This window comes from Heptranchias perlo, chromosome 15 (assembly GCF_035084215.1).
Source record: "Heptranchias perlo isolate sHepPer1 chromosome 15, sHepPer1.hap1, whole genome shotgun sequence".
Lineage (NCBI taxonomy): Eukaryota > Metazoa > Chordata > Chondrichthyes > Hexanchiformes > Hexanchidae > Heptranchias > Heptranchias perlo.
Window position 1 is genome coordinate 26079675 of NC_090339.1, and position 27353 is coordinate 26107027.

Below are 27353 nucleotides of genomic sequence, written 5' to 3' on the forward strand. Positions count from 1 at the left end.
TCCTATGTGGATCTTTGAATTTACACCATGAAATGTATCACTCTTTTCACTCTGTTTAACTTTTCAAATAGTGTATTATTCTTTGTGTAAACTGTTGAGGAAGATGTTATTTTGGGTAGCAGTCTTGTAATTTCTTTTTAATGTTCTCACACTGAGAATATGTCTGAGGGGGAAGGGTTTGTGGGAACCTTATTTTAAAACTCTTCTCAAAATATATTTGGCACTTTTTTAAAAAAAACTTCTAAACCCTAAACTGTTGTGTTATGTGGATTAAAATGTATTGATCTTTTAGAGTTCACTTCTAAGCACAAATTCCTAATGTGCACATACTGAGATGTTTCTGGATTACTGAGTGCAGAATGTTCTATTACAGAATGTACCATTTTCCAGATGTTTCTACAGTGTCAATGTTTCAAAAGCTGCAAGAGACTGAACTGAGTGACATTTGGGGATATTTTGCAATGGTTCAGAGGTGATATAATTGCAGCTTTTCTTGCACATTCCCCTCCAAATCCCACTTGACAATACTGTACATACTTTGTGGTTTAACATAACTATTGGCTGGTTTTGCAGTTCTGTCATTTCCTGATGCATACACTTCTGCAAAACGTGAATAATCAACAGCTGATTTTTGTTTGGTGGGGGGGGGTGGAGTGAGGAGTTTGTTCGCATTTCACTACTGTAGACCAGTAGTTAATTTCTCCAATATGACTGGGGGCTGTTCTTGTTTAAAGCATGGATGGTAAATTTCTGCCATGGTTTGAAAAAAGATCTGCATTTCTTTGTATTTCAATAAAGTAATATAAAAGAAGTGTGCGGCATTCCCTTTATGTGTAACTTTGAATAGGTTGTCATCTCTGAAGTTCCCAAGATATTAGGTGGTCTGCTGCCAGAAACTCCTTCTTGCATTGTTACACTGCCTTTGTCCTCCATTCCCTTTTGCTGGGTTGGGATGCGAAAGACTTCTCTTCCCCGTCCCAACCATTCTAGCACACTCCCCAGGTGTGTAGACACCTGGAAATGCATTCCATGCTGGAATGATGCAACGTAGTTAATGACAATTACCTCTTAAATGGCGCGCAATCAAATATCATCAGTTTCTAATGCCAGTTCACTAATTTAGTATTCTGGCATACTGCATATTAAATGTTTGTGTTCAGTGGCTGCTTGTACAGATCTTAAATTGAGTGTTGTTTTTATATCTGAGCTAATTGGAAGTGTGGTGAGTGGAGGAACGCCCTCTGCATGTGTGTTTTAATCATGTACAAGGGTGATTCCAGTAAGAACTTAATTCTCATACATAAAATTAATTTAAATATCTTTAATTGTTTCTCACTTGCATTTTCTATGGGCAAGCCATGTGATGGTGATGATGTGTAGCTGGAATGGCACCATGTTGGCTGATCCTGAATTAAGCGAGAGCTCAGATTATCTTGCCCTCTTAAGCAGAATATGTAATGGTTAGTTGTGTCTTGTATACTGCATCATTGCATCCTTAAAGTTTTACTTGTGCAAAGTAGTTCCACTCTATTACTAACTGATGTGATACTTAATTGAAAATTTTCAAATGTTGATCAACTTCAAATAAAACGTATTTTACACTTTCCTCAAATGTTTGCATGTATTGCAAAGCTGAGGCAGGTTTACCATTCCAAAACTGAGTTCACCAACAAGAAGTTTCTTCCATCTTCTCCATTGGGATACATCTTCGATAACTTTCTCACCCAACTGGTCTTGGTAGGGTGGGGTGGGGGAGGGAGGCATTACAAACAATGTCTTTAAATACATTGAATATATGTACATAGCGCTTGAATTCATGCCTCAAAAACAAGCTGATCAGCTCAAAACAACTTTGCAAGCAATTTGCCCACAACCAGATTTTGTGTTCTTTTCAACAAAGCCCATACTGCATCTTTCATATGCTGTGGCAGAAACTCCTAATAAGTTTTAGTACAGTTTTTTGTTGGGTTACAAAAGCAAAGGTTAGCACTTGTGGAAATTGCCTACACTAATGAAACAATAACTCAAGCAAATGAAATGGTGGAGGGAGACAAGAGGTCAAACTGGTTCGGTTAAAGAAAGGCAGAATAGAGCTAGATGAATCTGTTGGGGCACGGCTTCCTCCTAATATTTTTAATTTGTGTTCATAGCAAAAAGTTACATTAGGCAGACCAAGGTTTCCTATGAACCAAAACCTGCACCGTTCTGTGTGAAATGAGCATAATGTAGCATGAATAATTGCCCCTTATTTGTAGTATGTTGCACCAGAGAACTTGTAAGATGCACATGTTGTTCTACCTATCCCAAAAGGCAGAAAGTACAACACTGTCAGACTGTTCTGGCTAAAGTTAATAGATATATGTACAAGAAAGATAATTACATGTAAGCAGAAAAGATACTGATGGTACAAATACTTAGAAAGCAAAGATTGAATGAGTCTACAGGGGGTTAAAGTATTTTCTTTAGACTGTCTTTTTAGATCCAACAATTTGCAAGTCTATTGGAGGAAATAATTATTCAGAGACTTCCTAATATTTGTGCATGGGTGTGGGGCTATTCCTACTCACTGCATGAAGCTCAAGAGGCATTGCCAGAAACTGAGCTGAAAACTGAATTAAAGATGAGCTGTCATTGGCAGTGCCTTTTCTAAGAATATAGATATGTTTTTATATTGTTTTTAATATGGAATGAAGACCAAACAGCTGACGTAGGAATTATGGTTAAACAACATGAGTAGGTCAGAATTGGTTTAAACTATGCTTGCAAATCCTAACTTTGATCACAGTAACACTTTTGAGTAAAGTCATGGTTCAGGAAGAGCAAGGATAGGAAGCAAAGGTTGCTGAGATAACATTGGAAAAGGATGATCAGTTTAGACAAACGAACAGGATATTGATAACAATAAGGCCCCTATGGTTGTGTGTTCAGCAATCTGTTTGATGACCTAAGGGTCATAAGATGCCCAACAAAGTTAAACTCAATGTCCTAAGAGTCATAACCTAAAACTTGATGACTTAAGTAATGTCACAAATGTGACCATATATGGGTAATGAAATTACTATAAAAAGGGGAGCAAAGCTCTTGTTACTTGTCACTTTGGGAGAACAGAAGACAGCATCCTAACCCAGCTGAGTGTCCCAAGCGTGAGTATGCAGCCAAATGCTTAGTTGCTGCTTGTATTAGAATAGGAGTGATAGACTTTGGTTAATTGTCTAATAATGTATGTAATGGGTTGTGTTTTATTATATAATAGACTTGATTTGTAAAGAAATATTAACCAGATGTTTTTGGTGTTTCCTGGTTCTTGAACTTGTATTAGAGGTAAAGGATGTATGACAATATCCTATATAAACCCAACACCTATTATGTCAACTAGTATTAATGGTGAGACATGAACTACATCAAGTATATTTCCCTCCTTGATGGGTCAGGCTTTCAAGACAACAAATTTGTCGGTAAGCTTGCATGCTTTGACTCTTGCCCAGGCTTAGGGCTGGTTTCAATTGCTAGCATTTTATTTGTCGACTCTAATGTCCTTCAAATGATCAATAATTTGAATATCCCCTAAAATTAAGCTTCTGCATCTTGGTATAACTCTTCTATTGATCAAAAAAACCTGCTTGCACCTTGCAGACAAATGGCCTCTAGTTTCTGTTTTGCAGTTTGGTAATAAATGATAGCTTCCATCTTTAATTATTTCTAGAACATTTTTCCTGTCTAAGATCATAAAAAAAAACTAACTTTCCCTATTTGATGCAGGACAAAAACTCTGCTTACAATAGAGGACTGATAGCGCCAAGGAAATGTAATATTGCCCATTGAATCATACCTCAACGGGGACCAACACCTAGAATCATAGAATCCGTAGAAAGGTTACAGCAGGAAAGAGGCCATTCGGCCCATCGAAACCACACAGGCTCTATGCAAGAGCAATTCAGCTAGTCCCACTCCCCCGCCCTATCACCATAGCCCTGCAATTTTTTTCTTTCAAGTACTTATCCAGTTTCCTTTTTGAAGGCCATGATTGAATCTGCCTCCACCACCCCCTCGGGCAGTGCGTTCCAGATCCTGACCAGTCACCGTGTTTTAAAAAAAAAAGTTTTTCCTCTGGTTACCTTTGATTCTTTTGCCAAGCACCTTAAATCTATGCCCTCTGGTTCTTGACCCTTCTGCCAATGGGAACAGTTTCTCTCTATCTACTCTGTCTAGATCCTTCATGATTTTGAATACCTCTATCAAGTCTCCCCGCCACCTTCTCTGTTCCAAAGAGAACAACCCCAGCTTCTCCCGTCTATCCACTTAATTTAAGTCCCTTATCATTCTAGTAAATCTCTTCTGCACCCTCTCTAAGGCCTTCAGATCTTTCCTAAAGTACGGTGCCCAGAACTGGACACAATACTCCAGTTGTAGCCGAACCAGTGTTTTATAAAGGTTCAACATAACTTCCTTACTTTTGTGCTCTATGCCTCTATTTATAAAGCCCAGAATCCAGTATGCTTTTTTAACCGCTTTCTCAACCTGTCCTGCCACCTTCAAAGATTTGTGTACATATACCCCCCTATCTCTCTCTTCCTGTAACCTTTTAGAATTGTGCCCTCTAGTTTATATTGTCTCTCCTCATTCTTCCTACCGAAATGGATCACTTTGCAATTTTCTGCGTTAAATTTCATCTGCCACGTGTCCGTCCATGCCACCAGCCTGTCTGTATCCTCTTGAAGTCTATCACTCTCCTCCTTGCTGTTCACTACCCTTCCAAGTTTTGTGTCATCTGCAAATTTTGAAGTTGTCCCTGTGCATCCAAGTCATTAATATATATCAAGAAAAGCAGTGGTCCCAGCACCAACCCCTGGGAAATACCACTCTACACTTCCCTCCAGTCTGAAAAACAACTGTTTACCAGTATGCTCTGTTTCCTGTCACTTAGCCAATTCTGTATCCATGTTGCTACTGCCCCTTTTATTCCATAGGCTGGAGAAGCAGGAATGCAGTGGAGAGTACACGGAGTATACTTGCTATGTATTTTTGGAGTCAAGAGAATGTCCACTTTTTGTCAGCATGTAATCAAGGCTATACAGAGTATATTGACATTTTAATGTTGGAGGCTGAGGTCCTGGGGTCAAAAGCACAAGATGGCAAATCACAAGGTCACGGCGATATGGGCATCCTGGGATGAGAGGGTTGACCAATGAGAAGAGATTGAGAAGAATGGGACTATATTCCCTGGTTTAGAAGAATGAGAGATGATCTCATTGAATGTATAAAATTCTTAGAGGGTTTGACAGGGCAGATGCTGAGAGATTGTTTCCCCTGGCTGGAGAGTCTAGAACTAGGGGGCATACTCTCCGGATAAGGGGTGGGCGATTTAGGACTGAGATGAGGAGGAATTTCTTCACTTAGAGGGTGGTGAATCTTTGTAATTCTCTACCTCAGAGGGCTGTGTCATTGAGTATATTCAAGACTAAGAGCGATAGATTTTTGGATTCCAAGGGAATCGAGGGATATGGGGATCGGGCGCGAAAGTGGAGTTGAGGCCGAAGATCAGCCATGATCTTGTTAGATGATGGAGTAGGCTTGAGGGGCTGTATGACCTACTCCTCCTATTTCTTATGTTCAGTCTTTTGATGTAAAGTTGAATGGCAGTTACTGTGATGAACTTTTTAATAGTATACTGTTATATTATCAATTACTCATTTTGGGACAAAAGCTTAGAACTTACATTCCCGCACTATTAGCAGCTGAATGCTTAACATGATTGCTGATTTGGGGGAGAAGTCATAGCTTGTTCTAAAACTCTGCCTGCAGGAGGCCACCTGAGCGAAGGCAGGTTTTGCATTTTCAAGACAGTATCAAAGTTTTTTTATTTCAAAATATACTTTCATTGAACTGTGTGTGTATCTTTAAATTCTATGTAAATATCACAATTCCAAACCAGTACAATTCAAACCAAAATACTACAGATCGTACACAAAGCGATCTCATTATTACACAGTGACTTTTCCCCATAGAGCCTTTGTGGTCACACCTCACCTCAGTGCGTCCCACAGCACGTACTCCTGGACCTTGGATTGTGCCAGTCGGCAACACTTGGTCGTGGACAGCTCCTTCAGCTGGAAGACCAGCACGTTTCGCGCAGACCAAAGGGTTTCCTTCACCGAGTTGATGGTTTTTCAGCCGCAGGTGATATCTGTCTCAGTGTGCGTCCCGGGGAACAGCCTGTGCAGCACAGTGTCCTGTGCTACTGAATTGTTTGGGATGAACCGGGACAGATACTAACGCATCTCTCTCCACACCTTCTGTGCAAAGGGGCAGCCCAGCAGGAGGTGGACAATGGTCTCCTCCCCGCCACAACATCAAGGGCATCTCGCAGTAGTGCTGAGGCTCCGCATGTGTTGGAAGGACCACACTGGGAGGGCCTCTCTCACCACCATCCAGGCTACACCCTGGTGCCTGTTGGTCCAGCTGCACGGGACGTCCTGTGCTTGCTCGGCCAGCATAGCCAGACCCAGCCTTCTCAGTGTGTTGGAAACAAAGTCTTTAGGAGTGACAAGCCTGCGGGCGGGAACCTCCCCTCCCCATAGCCAATAAATGCATGAATTCACAAGAATTGGTGCAACACTCCTTTATATCCAGATGCACATGTGGTGTATGGGAACAAAGGCACAGGAGTAGGTTATTGAGCCCCTTGATCCTCTTCTGCTTAATCAGGAATATCCTGACTCTACCTTTTTTTTATTTGTTCATGGGCATGGCTGGCAAAGCCAGCATTTATTGCCCATCCCTAATTGCCCTTGAGAAGGTGGTGGTGAGCCGCCTTCATGAACTGCTGCAGTCTGTGTGGTGAAGATTCACCCACAGTGCTATTAGGAAGGGAGTTCCAGAATTTTGACCCAGCGACGATGAAGGAACGGCAATATATTTCCAATTCGGGATGGCGTGTGACTTGGAGTGGAACGTACAGCTGGTGTTGTTCCCATGTGCCTGTTGCTCTTGTCCTCCTAGGTGGTAGAGGTCACGGGTTTGGGAGGTGCTGTCGAAGAAGCCTTAGCGAGTTGCTGCAGTGCATCCTGTGGATGATACACACTGCAGCCACAGTGCACCGGTGGTGAAGGGAGTGAATGTTTAGGGTGGTGGAAGGGGTGCCAATCAAGCAGGTGCTTTGTCCTGGATGGTGTTGAACTTCTTGAGTGTTGTTGGAGCTGCGCTCATCCAGGCAAGTGGGGAGTATCCTATCACCCTCCTGACTCGTGCCTTGTAGATGGTGAAAAGGCTTTGCGGCTGGTCCAGTTAAGTTTCTGGTCAATGGTGACCCCCCCCCCCCCCGGATGTTGATGGTGGGGGATTTGGCAATGGTAATGCCATTGAATGTCAAGGGGAGATGGTTAGACTCTCTCTTGTTGGCGATGGTCATTGCCTGGCACTTGTCTGGCGCGATTGTTACTTGCCACTTATCAGCTCAAGCCTGGATGTTGTTCAGGTCTTGCTGCATGCGGGCACGAACTGCTTCATTATCTGAGGGGTTGCGAATGGAACTGAACACTGTGCCATCATCAGTGAACATCCCCATTTCTGACCTTAAGATGGAGGGAAGGTCAGTGATGAAGCAGCTGGAGATAGTTGGGCCTAGGACACTGCCCTGAGGAACTCCTGTAGCAATATCCTGGGGCTAAGATGATAATCACTACCATCTTCCTTTGTGCTAGGTATGACTCCAGCCACTGGAGAGTTTTCCCTGATTCCCATTGACTTCAATTTTACTGGGGCTCTTGGTGCCACACTCAGTCAAATGCTGCCTTGATGTCAAGGGCAGTCACTCTCACCTCACCTCTGGAATTCAGCCGTTGGACCAAGGCTGTAATGAGGTGTGGAGCCGAGTGGTCCTGGCGGAACCTAAACTGAGCATGAGTGAGCAGGTTATTGGTGAGTAAATGCCGCTTGATTGCACTGTCGATGACACCTTCCATCACTTTGCTGATGGTTGAGTGTAGACTGATGGGGCGGCAATTGGCTGGATTGGATTTGTGGACAGGACGTACCTGGGCAATTTTCCACGTTGTCAGATAGATGCCAGTGTTGTAGCTATACTGGAACAGCTTGGCTAGAGGCGCGGCTCAAGACTTCAGCACTACAGCCTGGATGTTGTCGGGGCCCAAAGCCTTTGCTGTATCCAGTGCACTCAGCCGTTTCTTGATATCACGTGCCCCTGTAAAGTAATAAAACATTAAACTGCATGACTATACACCTACTTTATGCAAATAGTGTATGTAGGGCTTTATAAAAGAACAAGTAAATCTGTTGTGGAAACCAACTGGACTTGCTTTGAGAACCGTAGCTGGTTGTCATGGTTACTGACTGGACTTAGAGTCTGGAATAAGTAGAAATGAGTTTTCTCAAAATAATATTTTAATTGGATTTATTTGATTAAATAAAATCTTCAATTACTACAGGAAAAGTGAGTCTATCTTCTGTCTCATTACGTGAGTATAAGGGGCTGCCCATAATTGCCACATTTTACAGAAAAATGCAATGAGACGACGACTTCTTCCCTTTTTCTTTCTGAAAGCATATAGAAACAAGTATTGAAGCGATGAAAATTGGTAATTTATTGAGATACATTTTATACTAATAAATAACATCTGATCTCCCCCAATTTCTCTTGGTATGATGAGAATCTGGCTTTTCGGTGATGGAGAGACATAGGGAGCTGCTGAACAGTCACAGCATATTTCCTGCAGCAGGATTTCAGGCTGCAATAGTGTGGATGTGTAAAAGGGTGTATTAGTATAATGATTATATGTCTTGAAAACAGCCACATTTCAAATTCTACCCCTTTCCTTTAGCATAAGGAAATGGGAATGGATGGTTAAGGGGGGATTTGGAGAAGTTCAGGTGGAAAGGAGAGGACAATGAATGGTAATGGGGGAGGGTCAGTGAGTCACTGTTATATGGGAATGTAGTTGTCACGTTTCAAGACTTCTGACAATGCAGCCACAGGAGAACTCTAGCAGAGGGTGCAAGAGCAGTAGCGTAAAGTATAGTGATAGTGAGAGGGTGCAGTAGTAGAGTAAGGGGCCAGAGATAGTGTGAGAGTTCAACAGTAGCGCAAGGGTGCAGTGATTGTGTGAGGGTGCAACATCAATGTATGGATGCAGTGATAGTGTGAGGATGCAATCGTAGTGTGTGGGTGCCGTGATAGTGTGATGGTTGCAACAGTAGTGTGAGGATGCAACAGTAGTGCAAGGGCGCAGTGAGAGTGTGAGGGGCAGCGGGGCGGCTCTCTGCCCCGCACTGACTCTGCGCACTGCGGGCTGACGCATCTCCTCAGTGCTTATCACAGTGGACCGCAAGAAGTAGCTGATCGCAGCGAAGGTAAAGCGAGCTCCTCGGCTCTGGCTTCCTGCCGGCGGAGCCCAACCATTTCCATCAGCCGTTGGAGCAAAAGAGCAGGGCACGGGAACTGGGGACAAACATGTCCCAGTGTAGCGGCAACGATTGACGCCCAGTAACATCCACCGGGGCGGGAAATACCCAGCGGTGTCCACAGACAGAGCTGGGCAAGGAGGGCGGGCGATCTAATGTGCAATGGATTAGATCGGGATCTCACCCAGTGCGTGTGTTTAGATTGATAACAAAATGCTCCAATTTGACGTTTTGAATGGAGGTTGGGGACCGTGTGGTGATTCTGACCATTACTGTCCAACCGATCGCGATGGAGATCGGCGGTTCCTTCGCTCAATCGACATCAATATCAGAAAATATTACATCAATATTTGGCCATTTGGGGCCGCGGGGTAAACGGAGTTGTCCGCCCTTCAGTTACAATCACTAAAACACACCAGCTGCTGGCTCTGGTCGCCGTGTCGTCCGGGGCGAGATGATGCTCAACACAAAAGACGGCTTTGTGTGAGACCTGCTATTTATTTATTTATTTTGTTTATTTCAGATTATCGGTTCCAAGGAGTTCCTGGGCGACGCCATCGAATGAAAATTCCACAGGAGGCTGATGACAAAATGAACGCGGATGCAGAAGGTAGCTGACAACCTGAGCCTTTCGCTGTTGTACACGTTTAGTGTGGTGATTTTTGGGCTGAACCCAGTTGTAGGACAGTATCAGGCCTAAATCCCACTGTGGCAAGAGTGTGTGGGGGAAGGGGGATGGAGAATTGGAATTACCTTTATAATAAATGTAGAATGACATCCCCAGTAAAATGCAGGGCTATGAATCCCTAAACCACTAATGGGGCAAAAGTGACTAATCCTCCATTTATCTCCATTTATCTGTCAGAAGCAACCCTGTAACAAAAAAAGATCAATTTTCAGCAGTGTCGCAAGCACCAATTTGTGTGTGTTGTTGGGGGGGGGGGGGGGGGGAGGTGGTTGTGGCCACCCTCAGAGGCAAAGTGTTGCTGGAGCAATGATTAAGGGTTGTCAGTTGTGGTACTTGTGTCCCATGTGACCTAGCTGCTGTGATGTAAGGTCGCATATAGTCTAGATCTCCAATATCAGATTCCATGTAACCCAGCCATTCTGATGCCAAGTTCCATATAATCTAGCGACTGTGATGTCAGGTTCGATGCAATCTAGATGTTTGCAGATGAACCCAAGATAGCAGAGGTAGTTAATACTGTAGAAGATAAAATAAACTACAAGAGGGCTTTGTCTCTTTGGGATGGTGGGCTAAGAATTGGCAGATGCAGTTTAATGTAGGTAAGACTAAAGTCATGCACTTAGGGATATTAAGTAAGTGGGGGGTATGATAGGATTAATGGAAAAATGCTGACAAAGACCAGCTAGGAAAGGCATCCAGAAATCATGGTAAATAAATTCCTCAAGATATCAAGCTAATGTCTGGCAACTGTCAAAAAAGGAAAATGGGATGTTAGATTGTAGGAAAAGAGGAATAGAGTGTAGATCAAAGGAGGTTATCCTGCTGCTGTACAGAGCATTGATCAGGCCACAACTGGTCCACTGTGTGTTGTTCTGGAACCCTCACCACAAGAAAGATGTAGTTGAGCTGGAAAAGGTGAAGAGAAGAGTGATTAGAATGATTGATTAGAGAATGAAACATATAGGAATAGACTGAGCGAAAAAGTGTTGGAGTGAAAAAGGCTGAGGGGGAATATGATGAAGACGTTGAAATTAGTACGGCTGATGGATATAGAGGATCAGTCAAGGGGATTTGATTTGGTATGGATTAACAGAACAAAGGGCAGGAGTGTAAGCTAAAAAGGAGGGATTTAAGAAAACATTACTTCACCGAGAAGGTGGTTGATTTTTGGAATAGTTCACCATGGGAGGTTGCAAGGGCAAGTGGATCTCTTCAAGGTCAAATTGGATAAGTAAATTGGATAAAGGGGAAATACAGGAGGCTATTTTCATGTTACGCGTTAATTGGGTGGATAGTGGTTAGGTGTATGCGATGCCAACATGAAAATTATGCCCCAATAGGCAGCTTGTCAATCTGGAGATAGTAAATTGGGTGGGGGGTGAAGGGCCTGCAGCAGCAGCTTAAAGGAGAGATGTATTTAGTGTCAGGAACACAAAGAAGCAGCAAGCAACATGTGCAGAACCTAAAGCAGCAGATGGAATACCTACAAGCAACCGCCATACAAATGTCACAAAAGCTCCATGCAGCTTTCCCTGACAACAGTTGATGATCCCTTTAATCAACGCTGGAAATGGCCGCTTCCTGACTTGTACCATGGTTGGTGAGCAGGAGGAGGAACTAGTGGTACTCAGGCAGGCAGAGACAAAAATGTTAATTGCGTAACTTGACCCCTATTTGCATACCTGCGAGGCTCCCACCTGATTCTGACGGAAGCTCTGGTACCAGGATGTAGGTCCTTCTGAAAATTGGCGGAAGTTAATGCAGTGATAAGTCAGCACAACTATCTGCTGCTTGATTTTGGTTCTGCTACCGCCCCATTTTCCTGGAAAATGTTGAATTTTTACATTAAAAATTATGCATTCTGGTTAGTTTCAAGCCGTTTTATATTTCAAAATTGATGGATTTAACCAGTCTGCCATCAATTCCCCAAATGCAAAATTATTTCACTCTTGTACTTTTTATTAAAATGCTTCATTTTTGCATAAGGCTGTGATCCTCATGTTAGGGTTGGTGACAGTGTATTGTTTTTGTGTAAATGTGAGCTTGCTTAGCTCTAACAGCAACCATCCCTTCTGCTCTTAGCGAGCCAAAGATGACCCCCCTCACTCCAGCAACAGAGTTTCTCCAACCCAACTAACCCCACCTGCCCAGGTTTCTCTTGCCTCCCTTAAGAAGGGTCCTTCCCTAACTCCCATCAGGTTTTCTCTCTGCACCTCCCATGTTATGGTATTTCTCCCTCTCTTGTCCTGCTCAGCAGGGCCTCCCTCCCTTTCTCTTTCTTTCCGCTCCTGATTAAGGTTGCTGTCTGTACCTTTGCCTTTCCAACAAGATACTATCTCTTTCTGGTTCTCAACAGTTCTCTCTCCCTTCCCCTTCTTCTTGACAGTGCCTATATCTTTGTTTTCTCCCTAATCCCTGGGCCACAATAAATGCTGAAATCAGTGCTGAAATATTGTTGAGAGTTTGTTCATTGGAGACATGCATGTCAGGCTGTTGTTGGTTATATTAGTGGTGCTCAGAATTTTTCAGATTAACAGGCTCTACCAAAAAATGTTTGCAGCCTCTTATGCCTCTACTGGCACTAGTGGCGCTTCCAAAAATCTTTCTCTGTCTCTCTAAGTTTCTATTTCTCTTTTCTTTCTCCTTCTGTCTCCTCTTTTTCTAAGTATTTCTTATTTGTTTATTTCTGAATATTTATTTCTATATTTCTCAGCTATTTTGTCTCTCATACTGTTTTTATTGCTTTTAATGCATTACTTTTCTTTTCATTTTCTCACCTCCACTGTTGCTGCTTTTACTCACCCTCTGAGGAGACAGAGCTGAAGGCCAGTTCTTGCTCCGACTGAAATCTGTTACTTTTTTTGTTGGCTCAGACATGCTGACTGAGACAGGAGTTGTAGTGAGAGGCTGAACTGAGCCTGGGGCTAATACATCAAAACTAATATAATCAGCCTCATGTTAAATGGCCATGTTGTGAGAACTGCTCACATGTCCAGATCTTTCGTTTCTTTCAGCTTTTGTATTTGTTGACGTTTCTCTTCTTAGATCCATGGATCCCCTGTTGGTTGATTAACTTCCATTGTGGCTTTTACACTAAGCACTACAGCACCCCTGGGAATGTAGTCTTTTGTGTCAGAGATGGGCTTTTGTCCATACATATTTTGATTGTTTATATTAAATCTCAGAACATGGGAGTCAGCTGCCGGGGTTGCAATTGTGATGTATGCAGGTGGTGATGAAGAGGGTGTACCCAGAGTCCATGATGTTTAGAGGCCTGGCACATTGTGTTTTGCTGTTAGTAGAAGAAGGGACAAAGTTGTTGGAATTAAATTTCAGAATGAGTTTATGATTGTTTTCTTGTGTGTTTGTTAGAATGGGTGAGGAACTGTAACTTGGAGAATTGTTTTTGATGGAATTTAATTGGGTAGTTTTTTTCCGGTAAGTTGTGATTGGGAAGAAAATTGAAATGGGGGTGGGGGGACGCGTAATTTTGACTGTGTGATAATGTAAAATGGGTGCTAGCGAATCGGCAGCCAGTTTTACATCTCCCAATTTTTAATTCCATTGATTCGCTATCATCCATTTTACAATATCGCACAAAATCAAAATTACCCCCAGGGAGTCAAGACCAAGTGTAGTCTTTAAGTGAAGCAGGGTTTGAGAAGATAATTGGATTATTACACACAGATGTAATTCAGTCCTCATTTTAGTGTAACAAGTTTACATAGGCATTATGAATGTAGGCACAGGAATTTATGATGGAAAAAGTTAACAAAGGATGAAGGGATGAATTCAATGCATTGCTAGGCTGGCTGACGAGTGTGTTGCAGAGTTGTAGAAATAGGTAATGGTCCCTTTATAGATAATGCTGGTGATGCTCTTCCTATATCATCTGTGCTGATATGACTGCAGGGCTTGACTGCATTGGTTGAGTGAAATTCAGAGACTGAACCGTAGTTTCTGTAGTGATCGAGATCGGTCACCATCCTGCAACCTTCGCTCATCTGACTCAGGAGACAAGGAATTGCTGTTTAAAATAGCAGACAGATGAATGCCATGCATATGCTTTAAGTGTTCCTAAACTAATAGCGGAAACTAATAGTAATTTCTAGCGTTGATTCTAGTGATAGGAATCTGATGGTTTTGGACATCGAAACAACAAATTGGCCTAGAAATTGGATTGAGCAACGCCCGTCTTTCAGGTGAAAAATGGACGCTGAAGGGTCCAACATGGCGTGCGGCAAGGGGATGCTCATTATGCACTGGATATGAACCACACGCCATATTGGTCAGGGCACCCTTTAATTGTCCAGGGTGCCCTCCTGAAACAGGCGTTGGGCCCATTGCCGTGAAAGTCGAGGGCCTAATGCCTGTATCACAAATTGCGACTGACCACAGCATGCATGGCGCATGCTACAGGCAGCTTTTTCAGGCACACAACAGCCGCACCAACCTTATCTACTATAAGCCTGCAGACGCCCACAACTACCTTGATTACACTTCTTCCCACCCCGCCTCCTGTAAGGACTGTATCCCATTCTCCCAGTTTCTCTGTCTCTGTTGCATCTGTTCTGATGATGCCACCTTACACACCAGTGCTTCCGATATGTCTTCCTTTTTCCTCAACCGAGGATTCCCTTCCACTGTAGTTGATGGGACCCTCAACCGTGTCCATCCCATTTCCCGCACTTCTGCCCTCACCCTTTCCCCTCCCTCCCAGAACCACAACAAGGTCCCCCTGGTTCTCACCTTCCACCCCATTAGCCTCCACATTCAACATATCATCCTCTGCCATTTCCGCCACCTCCAGTGCGATGCCACCACCAAACACATCTTCCCCTCCCCTCCTCTTTCAGCATTCTGAAGGGATCGTTCTCTCTGCGACACCCTGGTCCACTCTTCCATCACCTCCAACACCTGCTCTCCTTCACACGGCATGTTCCCGTGTGAGCGCGGGAGATGCAACACCTGCCCTTTCACTTCCTCCCTTCCCACCGTCCAGGGGCCCATACGCTCCTTCCGGGTGAAACAGCGATTTACTTGTACTTTTTTCAATTTAGTATGCTGTATTCGCTGCTCACGATGCAGACCAAACGCAGATTGGGTGATCGCTTTGCTGAACACCTCCATTCAGTCCGCAAGCTTGACTGCATTGGTCCGCAAGTGTGACCCTGACCTTCCGGTCGCTTGCCATTTTAATTCTCCATCCCACTCCCACTCTTACCTCTCTGTTCTCAGCCTTCTAGACTGTTCCAATGCAGCTCAACAGAAGCTCGAAGAACAGCACCTCATCTTTCGATTAGGCACTTTACAACCTTCTGGACTCAACATTAATTTCAATAACTTCAGATCATAACCACTGCTCCCATTTTTTCGGACAGCAAGTGCTGGTAATGGTTCTGCTGTTGCCATTTACAGCTCCTCTAGACCCATCTTTTGTTTCTTTACTTGTCCCATTACCACTCTCCTTGCCTTGCACCATCATCCCTTTTGTTATTTAATCACTCCTGTCCTCCACCCTATCACAGACCTTCCCTTTTGTTCTTTCCTCCCCTCCCCTTCACCCCCCTTCCTCCCCCTTTCCCTGGCTCTGTACTTGCTTAAAAACAGTTAAATCTTTAACTTCTTCCAGTTTTGACGAAAGATTATCGACTTGAAACGTTAACTCTGTTTCATTCTCCACAGATGCTGCCTCACTTGCTGAGTATTTCTAGCATTTTCTGATTTTATTTCAGATTTCCAGCATCCGCAGTATTTTGCTTTTGATCATATAGGATTGTTGCTTGCTCCTTGCAGTCCATCATCAGAGGCAGATCTGTCAGCCATGTTTCATTAATATCTTGCCTTGCTATTTCTCTCCCTGCCTTCGAAAGCTTCTAAAAACCCATCTCTTTCACTGTGCCTTTTTCTTGTTCCCCGCCTTGACTCACCAGATTCCTTCATTTCCTGTGCAGTGTCCATCTCTACCCCTGTAAAGTGCTACACCTTGTAGGCAGCACGCTGTGCATTAGTTCTAACTTGTTCCATGCCCAAACTGCTCTGGTGACAGTGTTATATTCACCTCAAGATCCCTATTCCTCCTGTTTCGTCTCTATATTCAAACAACTTATTGTCTTCCATCCCTCCCAGCTCCCCTTTAATATCTTCCCTGCATCCTGCACTCCTAAACCCACAGGCACCATTCTCACTGAAATCTACTCCCTTCTATCCAACCTCAGCCTCTGCTCTGAGCTACGATTCAGCCTCGGTGACTTCAATTTTCAAGTGAACTCTCCCTCTCTCCCTTCACTGGTTTCCTCCTTCAACCGCATACTCTACCTCAATTCCCTCATCCACACTCATAACCATGCCCTCTTTCACGTGATTTCAAATCATTTTGAGAACTTCAAGGTTCTTATCATCAACGGGGCTTTCTACAACAGGGCTCTCTCCAACCACTTCTTCATCTCCATTCTCCTACACATCTCCCTGCCTACTTCTAATCCCTCCACTGCCTCCTTCTTCCCATGGGAAAAACTAGTCACCTCACTTGCACCTGCCATCTCAAATTCTGACCTCTACTTTCTCTAGCCTGCCACTAGTGATAAATTTAACACCTCTGTCGATCTGTTCCACAATTGTCTTGCCTCCACCTTCGATGCCCTCATCCCTCAGATTCTAGATGGTTTCCCATCCCAAATGCTCTGCCTGGTATAACAGTCAACTCCACAGCCTCAAATTTGCAGGCCATAAGCTTGAACCCACTTGGCATTTGACCAGCTTAGATGTCCACTGCCAGATCTGACTGAACCACCTCAAGCTGTACCTTGGCCAAAATGACATACTATTCCAAAGTTGTCATGGAGAACAGAAACAACTCCAAACTCCTCTCCTCCATCACAATCACGTACTGAGTCCTCCCTCCTCTATAACCTAATCCTTACCCCAAATATGAGGAACTCATGGACTTCTTTGTGCCCAAATTTGAAGCCATCGCCATAGCTGCCACTGTCTTTTCCGACTGTCCATCAACTTCCCACCCCTCCAACTCTATCCTTATGGCTTAACAAATGCTCCCTTGATCCTCTCTCATCCCAACTCCTGACCACCCCAACTCCATGATTGCTAACGTCATCAACCTGTCTCTGTCCTCTGGCACCATCCTTACTTCATCAAGAATACTACTTTCTCCCCATTCCTCAAGAAACCCATTTTTAACGCCTCCATTTTCTGCAATTGCTGCCTGATCTCCAACCTTCTCCTTCTCTCCAAAGATTTCTGGAAGGCAGTATTGCTTTGCAACTATGCTCTCCCACCTTTTCCAGGTCTCCTTATTTGAGTTCCACCAGTCTGAATATAAGAAATAGGAGCAGGAGTAGGCCATATGGCCCCCCGAGTCTGCTCCACCATTTAATAAGATCATGGCTGATCTTTGACCTCAACTCCACTTTCCCACCCAATCCCCATATCCCTTGATTCCATAAAATCTATCGATCTCAGTCTTGAATATACCCAACGACTGAGCATCCACAGTCCTCTGGGGCAGAGAATTTAGGGGCAAAAATGGGCGGGTTCTAGCCGGGATGTCTGGCTGCTCCCAAAAACATTGATTTTGTCTGCCCCCCCACCCCCAACCCACCCGATCTTGGGGGCTAAAATTGAGCCCAAAGAGCCTGCAAAGGGATATAGACAGGTGAGAGGGCAAGAAGGTGGCAGATGGAGTATAATGTGGGGAAATGTGAGGTTATTCACCCTAAATCAGTCCTAAATCACCCACCCCTTATTCTGAGACAATGCCCTCTAGTTCTAGACTCTCCAGCCAGGGGAAACAGCCTCCCTGTCAAGCCCTCTAAGAATTTTATATGTTTCAATGAGATCACCTCTCATTCTTCTAAACTCCAGAGAATATAGGCCCATTCTTCTCATTCTCTCCTCATAGGACAACCCTCTCATCCCAGGAATCAATCTAATGAACCTTCGTTGCACCGCCTTTAAGACAAGTATATCCTTCCTTAGATAAGGAGACCAAAACTGTGCACAGTATTCCAGGTGTGGTCTCACCAAAGCCCTGTACAATTGTAGCAAGACTTCCTTACTCTTGTACACCAATCCCCTTGCAATATAGGCCAACATACCATTTGCCTTACTAATTGCTTGCAGTACCTGCATGTTATCTTTCTGTGTTCCGTGGACAAGGACACCCAGATCCCTCTGAACATCAACATTTATTAGTTTCTTACCATTTAAAAAATATTCTGTTTTTCTATTCTTCCTACCAAAGTGAATAACCTCACATTTCCCCACTTTATACTCCATCTGCCACCTTCTTGCCCTCTCACTTAACCTCTCTTTGGGATTAATTTTAGCCCCCCAAAATCGGGTGGGTTGGGGGTGGAGGGCCGACAGAATTGCTGTTTTTGGGAGCTCGCAGATATCCCCGCTAGAACCCGCCCATTTTTGCATTAGACCCAGGCAAATCTGTGAGTGTGCGCACAGCGGTCACCAGGAAGTCCCACCCCCGCTTAAATCCGGCAGGCCAATACTTAAAGGGGCAATGTACCTCATTGAGATACTTAAGGTACTTTATATTTTGTGAATTGGACATAAAATGATTTTAACATAACCTGGCGGCTTTCTCATCGCTTCCGATTCGTGCCTGGTGAAAGCAGGTGGGAAGGGCCGGATCAATGAAAAATACACTAAATAATAAGACATTTTCTATTGTAAAAAACTTTACAAACATACCTTAAAACCGATGCTGCCTGGCTCCCCCCAACTCCGATCTCCGATGTTGCCTGGACCCTCCCCTCCCCCCCCCGATCTCCGATGTCGCCTGGATCCCCTTCTTCGATGTCGCCTGGACCCCGATCTCCGATGGCCCCCTCCCGCCCGATCTCTCTCCCAATGGCCGATGAGGTCTCTCTTTTTCTCTTCACCCCCACCACCCCCCTCTCGGATGTGCAGCTCTTTTCTGCCGACAGGCTGCCTGTTGCAAAACCTGGAAGAGGCATTGATTGGCCATCACGACCCGCCTACTTCCTTTCCAGGATTCCCACCCGAAAATTCCCCCACCCTCCTCCCACACCGCGGTACATGGCCTTTGTGTCCTCCTCACAGCTTACTTTCCCACCTAGCTTTGTATTGTCAAACTTGATACTTCACACTCGGTCCCTTCATCCAAGTCATTGTAAATAGCTGAGGCCCAAGCACTGATCCTTGCGTTACCCCACTAGTTACAGCCTGCCAACCTGCAAATGACCCGTTTATTCCTACTCTCTGTTTTCTGTCCTTTATCCAATCCTCTATCCATGCTAATATATTACCTCCAACCCCATGAGCCCGTCGTATCTTGCGTAACAACTTTTTATGTGGCACCTTATCAAGTGCCTTTTGAAAATCAAAATATATTATATCCACTGGTTCTCCTTTATCTATCCTGCTAGTTAGATCCTCAAAAAACTCTAATAGATTTGTCAAGCATGATTTCCCTTTCATAAAACCCTGTTGACTGCCTAATCAGAATGATTTTCTAAGTGCCGTGTTACCACTTCCTTAATAATGGATTCCAGCATTTTCCCAACGACTGATGTCAGACTCACTGGCCTGTAGTTCTCTGTTTTCACCCTCCCTCCTTTATTGAATAGCAGTGTTACATTTGCTACTGATTTCTGTTATGCTCATAGCACTGAGACCATACTCCTCAAAGTCGCAAATGACATACCGCATGACTGTGACTGTAGCTCTCTGTCTCTCCTCTTCCTCCTTGAGCTGTTTGCTGCTTTCAACATCACTGAATATTCCATCCCCATTCAACTCTTTCCTCTGCATTCTAACTTTGTAGCACTGCGGTACCCCACTTTTGCCCATACCTTCTTTGCTCATATGGTTTCTTCCCAGGGGTTCGTTTTTGATGCCATGCTGCCCTGATCTACATGCTGCCCAGGGCAATAGCATCTGCATTTATGCTGAAGACACCCAACTCTACTTCTTTACCTGCATCAATTCGAGAACTGTTGTTAGGCTTTCTAACCTAATGTCCCACAATGTTACAAATTTTGAGTCTGCATTGGATATTCCCTTGGTTTTAGAGGTGCTGGTCATTCCTGTGAGTGAATTCCCTGTCTCTCACATGCAGGAATTCACCTGTAGTGCCCAATATCTAGTTATGCGATAGCATGTCCTGGGGTCTAACAATGGGACCCCCTTGTTATCTGAACTAGATACTGTGTCCTTTGCACATGCCTCACACGTTCTTCTCCAATCTTGTGGTCGGCAGATTGATTAACGTTTTAGTGGGACAACACCAGATGTGAATTATTAAACTTTAATTTTACAATTAGTTAATATACAGAGTAACAGTTATAATAAATCTCACTTCAACTTAATCTCGGTTCCTCCTTGCCAATAAGGAAAATAACAAACCATGCTCCCCTTTCCCAGTTAAATAGATTTGCTTTTGGTCAATATTAACATTGAATCAGACCAAGGCATATGCTGGGTCTGGTCAGCTCTATTCTTAAGGTAACCTGCCTGGGTATTATTTGCTTCTTTCTCAGCAGACCTCACCAATTGACCTCTAACACGTGGGTCTTTTTTCTCTTGTTCGCAGTGTGACATGAATTTAGGAGTTTGATTTGTGGTCTCTACCCCAGTCTGGGAGTTGGTCAGTAGATTTGCCTACCAAGTCAGCCATTGCGCTCGTCTATTGTTCCCAATTGTCATGGGTAACAGTTTCAATTGTTCTCATTAACATCTCTATCCCCCTTTTACCCCAGTGACTCAAGCATACAGTTGTGTGTTGGATATCACATTTCAGCATAGAATCATCGAATGATGTCGCACAGAAGGAGGCCATTCGGCCCATTGTGCCTCTTTGAAAGAGCTGTTCAATTAGTCCCATTCCCCTGCCTTTTCCCCATAGGAAATGAATATGTTTAAGTGTTGTGTTCTAAACAAAATGAATTCACGCAGGTTTAAAAAGCCTCTGAGATAGAAGGGCATTTAAGGTATTAATGAGCCAGTTATCCTTATTGTTAACTACAATGATCAGGGATATTAAGCAGTTCATCATCTTGTCTCCAATAGCCTAACAAAACACTTGCATCTATTATGATGGGGATGATTCTATTCATGTAAATCCAGCATGAGGTGTGTGCTGAGAATGTACTCTTGGGGAGAGGAAGTAGCTGGTTTCGTTGACAAACTTACTGGTGCATCCGTGAATGGGCAAGGAATTGATGGCACAGCCCTTCCACTTGCTGGAGATTCAGAGAGAAAAAGGAAAAAGAAACACTTCAGCAATCAGTCATGGTTTCAAAGGGGACACTGTGAGGTGTTGGAAGAGCAGGGAGCCCAGAGTTTCAGCCTCAATATCTTCAATATGGAGGATCCTGGGTTTAAACCATGATGTGGAGAGAGCATAGTTGAGAGAGAATGTTTGCCTGCAAGGGAGTCTTGGCACCTATGCTGTTTCGTGCCAGAGTTTATCTGATAGTTTTTTTTCTTCCCCCAAAGGCACAGATTATGAAAATCAAGAGGAGCTGGAGGAGAAGACAAGGCTAATAAACCAGGTTCTGGAGCTGCAGCATACACTCGAAGGTGATTACTTGGCTGCTGTGTCGGTTTAAAACATTGTCGTTCCCTCCCCGCCTTTTCATCTTTCTATGTTGCTTTCTCTCAATCCCGCTCTTTCTCTATGTGGGCTTCTCCCTCTCTTTCTGTGCTGACCTCTCTCTGTTTCAATGTTGACTTCTTTCTCTTTCTATGGCTGGCCTCTCCTTCTCTATTTACTGGCATTTTACTCTCCCTGTGCTTGCTTATCTCTCTTCCTGCAATGGCTTCCCTCTCTCTTTCTTTCTATGCTTGCTTCACTCCTGTTTCTACATTGGTTCCTATGCAAGCATCTCTATCTCTGTCTTTCTATGCTAGTCTGTCTTTTTTTCTCGCTGCCCTTAAGAACATAAGAAATAGGAGCAAGAGTAGGCCATATGGCCCCTCGAGCCTGCTCCTCCATTCAATAAGGTCATGGCTGATCTTCGACCTCAACTCAACTTTCCTGCTCATATCCCTTGATTCCCCTCGAGTCCAAAAATCTACCTATCTCAGCCTTGAATATACTCAATGACTCAGCATCCACAGCCCTCTGGGGTAGAGAATTCCAAAGATTCACAACCCTCTGAGTGAAGAAATTCCTCTTCATCTCAGTCTTAAATGGCCGACCCATATCCTGCGACTATGCTCTCTAGTTCTAGACTCTCCAGCCAGGGGAAACAACCTCTCAGCCTTGTCAAGCCCCCTCAGAATCTTATATGTTCCAATGAGATCACCTCTCATTCTTCTAAACTCTGGAGAGTACAGGTCCATTCTACTCAATCTCTCCTTATAGGACAACCCTCTCATCCCAGGAATTAATCTAGTGAACCTTTGTTGCAAAGCTTCTAAGGCAAGAATATCCCTCCTTAGATAAGGAGACCAAAACAGTATGCAGTATTCCAGGTGAGGTCTCACCAAAGCCGTGTACAAATGTAGTAAGACTTCCTTACTCTTGTACTCCAATCCCCTTGTAATAAAGTTCAACATGCCATTTGCTTTCCTAATTGCCTGCTGTACCTGCATGCTAACTTTTTGTGTTTCTTGTACCAGGACACCCAAGTCTCTCTGGACACCAACATTTAATAGTTTCTCACCATTTAAAAAATATTCAGTTTTTTTCTATTCTTCCTACCAAAATCAATAACCTCACATTATACTCCACCTGTCAACTTCTTGCCCACTCACTTAACCTGTCTATATCCCTTTGCAGACACTTTGTGCCCAAGCACCGATCCTTGCGGCACCCCACTAGTTACAGCCTGCCAACCTGAAAATGTCCTGTTTGCCCCACTTTCTGTTTTCTCAATCCATGCTAATGTGTTACCCCCAACCCCAAGAGCCCTCATCTTGCCTAACAACCGTTTATGTGGCACCTTATTGAATGCCTTTTGAAAATCCAAATATACTACATCCACTGGTTCCCTTTTATCTACCCTGCTAGTTACATCCTCAAAAAACTCTAATAAATTAGTCAAACACGATATTCCTTTCATAAAACAATGTTGACTCTGCCTAATCATATTATGATGTTCTAAGTGCCCTGTTACCACTTCCTTAATAATAAATGCCAGCATTTTCCCGACGACTGTCAGGCTAACTGGTCTTTAGTTCCCTGTTTTCTCTCTCCCTCCTTTCTTAAATAGTGGGGTTACATTTGCTACCTTCTAATCTGCTGGGACCATTCTAGAATCTAGGGAATTTTGGAAGATCATAACCAATACATCCTCTAGCTCTGCAGCCACCTCATTTAGAACCCTCAGATGTAGGCCATCAGGTGCAGGGGATTTATCGGCTTTTAGTCCTATTAGTTTCTCAAATACTTTTTAAGTTCCTCCCTCTCATTAGCCTCTTGGTTCCCCACTATTTCTGGTATGCTTTTTGTGTCTCTTACTGTGAAGACAGATACAAAATATTTGTTTAACGGATCTACCATTTCCTGATTCCCCATTATAATTTCTCCTGTCTCAGCCTCTATGGGACTCACATTTACTTTTGCTACTCTCTTCCTTTTTACATACTTGTAGAAGCTCTTACAATTCATTTTTATATTTCTTGCTGGTTTACTTTCTTATTCTCTTTTCTTTCTTCTAATCAATTTTTTGGTCGTCCTTTGCTGGTTTCTAAAACTCTCCCAATCCTCAGGCTTACTACTCTTCTTGGCAACATCATAGGCCTCTTCTTTTAATCTAATACTATCCTTAACTTCTTTAGATAGCCACATTTCCCGTGGAATTTTTATTTCTCAATGCAATGCATATTTGTTGAGAATATTGAAATATTTCTTTAAATGTTTGCCATTGCTTTTCAACCATCATACCCTTTAATTTAGTTTCCCAATTTACCGTAGCCAACTCTCCCCTCATACCTATGTAATTGGCTTTATTGAAGTTTAAGACTCTAGTTTCGGACTTAAGTACGTCACTCTCAAACTCGATGTGAAATTCTATCATATTATGATCACTCTTCCCCAGAGAATCCTTTCCTGTGAGATTGCTAATTAACCCTGTCTCATTATACAATATAAGATTTAAAATAGCCTGGTCCCTGGTTGGTTCCGTGACCTATTGCTCTAGGAAACCGTCTCGAATGCATTCCATGAACTCGTCCTCCAAACTACCCTTGCCAATTTGATTTGCCCAGTCTATACGAAGATTAAAGTCCCCCACGATCACTGCATTACCTTTGTTATAAGCTGCTATTATTTCATGATTAATACTCTTGTGCCCTTTCTCTCTTTCTCTCTCTGTTTGAATGCTTATTTCTCTTGGTTTTTCCTATGCTTCATTTCTCTTTCCTATGCTCCATTCTTTCTCTCTTTTGTACTCTTCTCTTTCCCTATGCTGTACTTAATCCCTCTCTCTTTCAGTGCCTTTCTTTTTGTGCTGGTGTCTCTGCCTGTCTTTTTTATACCCCGACCCTTTCCACACCCTCCACCGACTTCCCCCATATCTCTACTGCCCTACCTCTCTCTTTTTAAAAAAAAATATTTTCTTCCTCTTTTACTTTTCTCATGCTGGTGGTCTCTCTCCTCTGTCCTGATCATTACATTTGTTTTACAGATCTGTCAGCCAGAGTTGATGCTGTTAAAGAGGAGAACCTGAAACTCAAATCTGAGAACCAAGTACTTGGCCAGTACATTGAAAACCTCATGTCAGCCTCCAGCGTCTTTCAAACCACAGACTCGAAGAACAAGAGAAAGTAAGGAGCTCATGCCACTGATACCAGTCAGCTTTATATCTCGACAGGTGTAGTGGGCTAATCTGCATGTTGTGTTCATCTGCGTGAAAATTCAGTTTGACCCTTTCACCTCAAGATCCAGGGCTATGAGATGTTCTCAGGTCTCTCTTGGATAACTGATCCAGTTTGTAGATTGGGTAGTAAAATCTGAGATTTGATTAATGGGATAGGGCCCAATAACTGCTAATTGTCACATAACCATTTCAAAAAGTCAGCAAACAGAAGTAAAATTTAAAATCCCCTCAATATCCAATACATTTTTAGAATATTCTAAATTGAAAATTCTTTGCTTTCAATTGAAGCATTGAACAAGAAACATTTACACACAGAGAAACCATCTATTGAGACTGCACCCTATGACAAACAACTGCTTTACAGCATGGTATTTTTTATGGTCCACCCATAGCATATACCAGTCCCTGGGCAAAACAGCAGGAAGGCAACTTACTGCTTGGGCTTTACAGTGTAGAGGAAATCTAATTTCTGGCATAATAGTGAGCAGGCAATCTACTCCACAATGTAAAGTGAGCAAACAACCCATTCTTCAGACACAAGGGCAGACAGGTAACCTACTCCCTTGGTCACACACTGTTTCCTGTGTGAGAAATGACTAGTGACCTGCTGTCTGTGGCATGCAAGGTACCCCAGGCAGGCAGACAAGTTTTTTTGTTGGATTTTAAAAAAATTATTGAGAAGCCAAAGTGAAAGACAAAGGGTGAAAAGCAAAGGTCAGTAGTTCAGGACACCACCAAGGTTGAGTTTTTAAAGAGTGAAAGAGATGAGTGAATGTGTGACACCAAGCTTAGGTTTTAAAAGGCTTTATATTGTAGAAGGAAAGAAAACATTCCTGGGAAAGAGCGGGTTAGAGTAGAAGACTTAATAACCTGTTTTGATTTCAATATATTGAGGAGGAAGAGTATGTAGGACAGGATATTGGGAGGAATGAGAAAGGGAATCAGAGGAGCAATGGTCATAATGGTACTGATATAGAGATCAGAAAGATGGCAGCAGAGAGGAGAGGCTGGAAAGTCGAGGTGAGAAAGGGACAGTCTCTTGCACCATAATTTTTTTTGTTATATCCTGTCCAGGAGTGTGAGACAGGTTTTGAGGGATCTCCCTCGATATATGAGAAGCATTCAAGTTTTGGACTTTTTAGCAAGTTAAAGGAAAAAAATGTGTTTGGCTGGAAAGAAGGAACTGAGCTTTTTAAAGACAGCTTTAGTAATGGAGGATACATGGGAGTTCAGAGGCAAAGAATGTCAACAAGGGAGGACTAAGAGTAGAGCACAGTATGAGCTGGGAGCTGATGGTGAGATGTGTGAGAGGCATGAAGAAACTGTGTCTTTGAAGAATTGAAAGAAACAAGACTTTCACTATTGCAAAGTGCATGTGAATATACTACCTGTGCCACACACTATTCCCTGTGTGAAACAGAAGACATGTGGCCTACTGCCCACAACACACATCATTCCTGGGGTGAGCAGACAACCTATTATCTGAAGCATGCACCATTCTTCAGGCAGGTAACCTACACTCCTCAGCATGCCCCTATTTCCTGGCAGAAAGAGCAGATAGATGACCCACACATCACAGCAGACCCCATTCCCTAGGTGAGAATGCAAGCAGGTGATATATACTCTTCAGCACACACCATTCTCTGAGAGAGAGGGCAGGTGGGTGACCTCCAGCTGCAGCAAAGACCATTCCCTAGTTGAGAGGACAGGTAGGTGACCTGCGCAGCATGCACCATTTCCCAGGTGTCTAACTGATCTGTGTACCTCTCTCCCAGCACGTACCACTCACTGCAGTCTCACCCTAGTATGAGAATTCTACCTAATCAATTACTATTTCTGTATACAAAAAGGTGAAAGGGTTAAATAACCAGATTATTAAATTAATTCAGTTCATTTGCCACAAATGACATTAATTTCAATAAAAAAATGTCCTTTTTATTTTCCAGACCTACCAAAAGCTCCAAGAAGACAGACAAATAATAATAACATTAATAATGGTAAAGGGGACTGGGAGTCGTGACTGTCCAGTGTTAGAATGTAACCCTGTTAGAACCAGTAGCTTATTGTCTTGAGTCAGCTTGCATACCTTTTTGTATTTAGTCTATTTAATTGTGGCATAATAAACCCTAATGCTCATATTGTTACGTGTGCTCTTCTCCTTTTGCACACAGGGTTCTGTTTGGATGATTGATTTATGAGTTATTAAGCTTCTAAACTAGCCCAGGGCACAGAGGCAGTGATTTGTTCCCAGGCTATAGGCCATAAGAAAATATATCGACCGAGAAACATTACAGTAATTGAACCTCCTGCTTCTGAACAACCTTTAATGGCCATGGGCTTAACCTGATTTATTTAATTTCATGATTACAAGATCGCTATATGGAAGTGAATGAGAAAGGCTGTTGGCCCATCCTAACTCATTCATA

The 27353-nt window shown here is 43.3% G+C and overlaps 1 protein-coding gene across 1 annotated transcript; it reads left to right on the forward strand.

The window, feature by feature from the left end:
* Positions 1 to 9332: 9332 nt before the first annotated feature.
* Positions 9333 to 27049, forward strand: LOC137332708 (short coiled-coil protein B-like). The gene is made up of 5 exons (XM_067996651.1): positions 9333 to 9366; positions 9941 to 10027; positions 21599 to 21682; positions 24736 to 24921; positions 26874 to 27049. The coding sequence occupies exons 2-4, from the start codon at positions 9979 to 9981 to the stop codon at positions 24876 to 24878; spliced, it is 276 nt and encodes a 91-aa protein (XP_067852752.1). The 5' UTR covers positions 9333 to 9366; positions 9941 to 9978; the 3' UTR covers positions 24879 to 24921; positions 26874 to 27049.
* Positions 27050 to 27353: the final 304 nt, after the last annotated feature.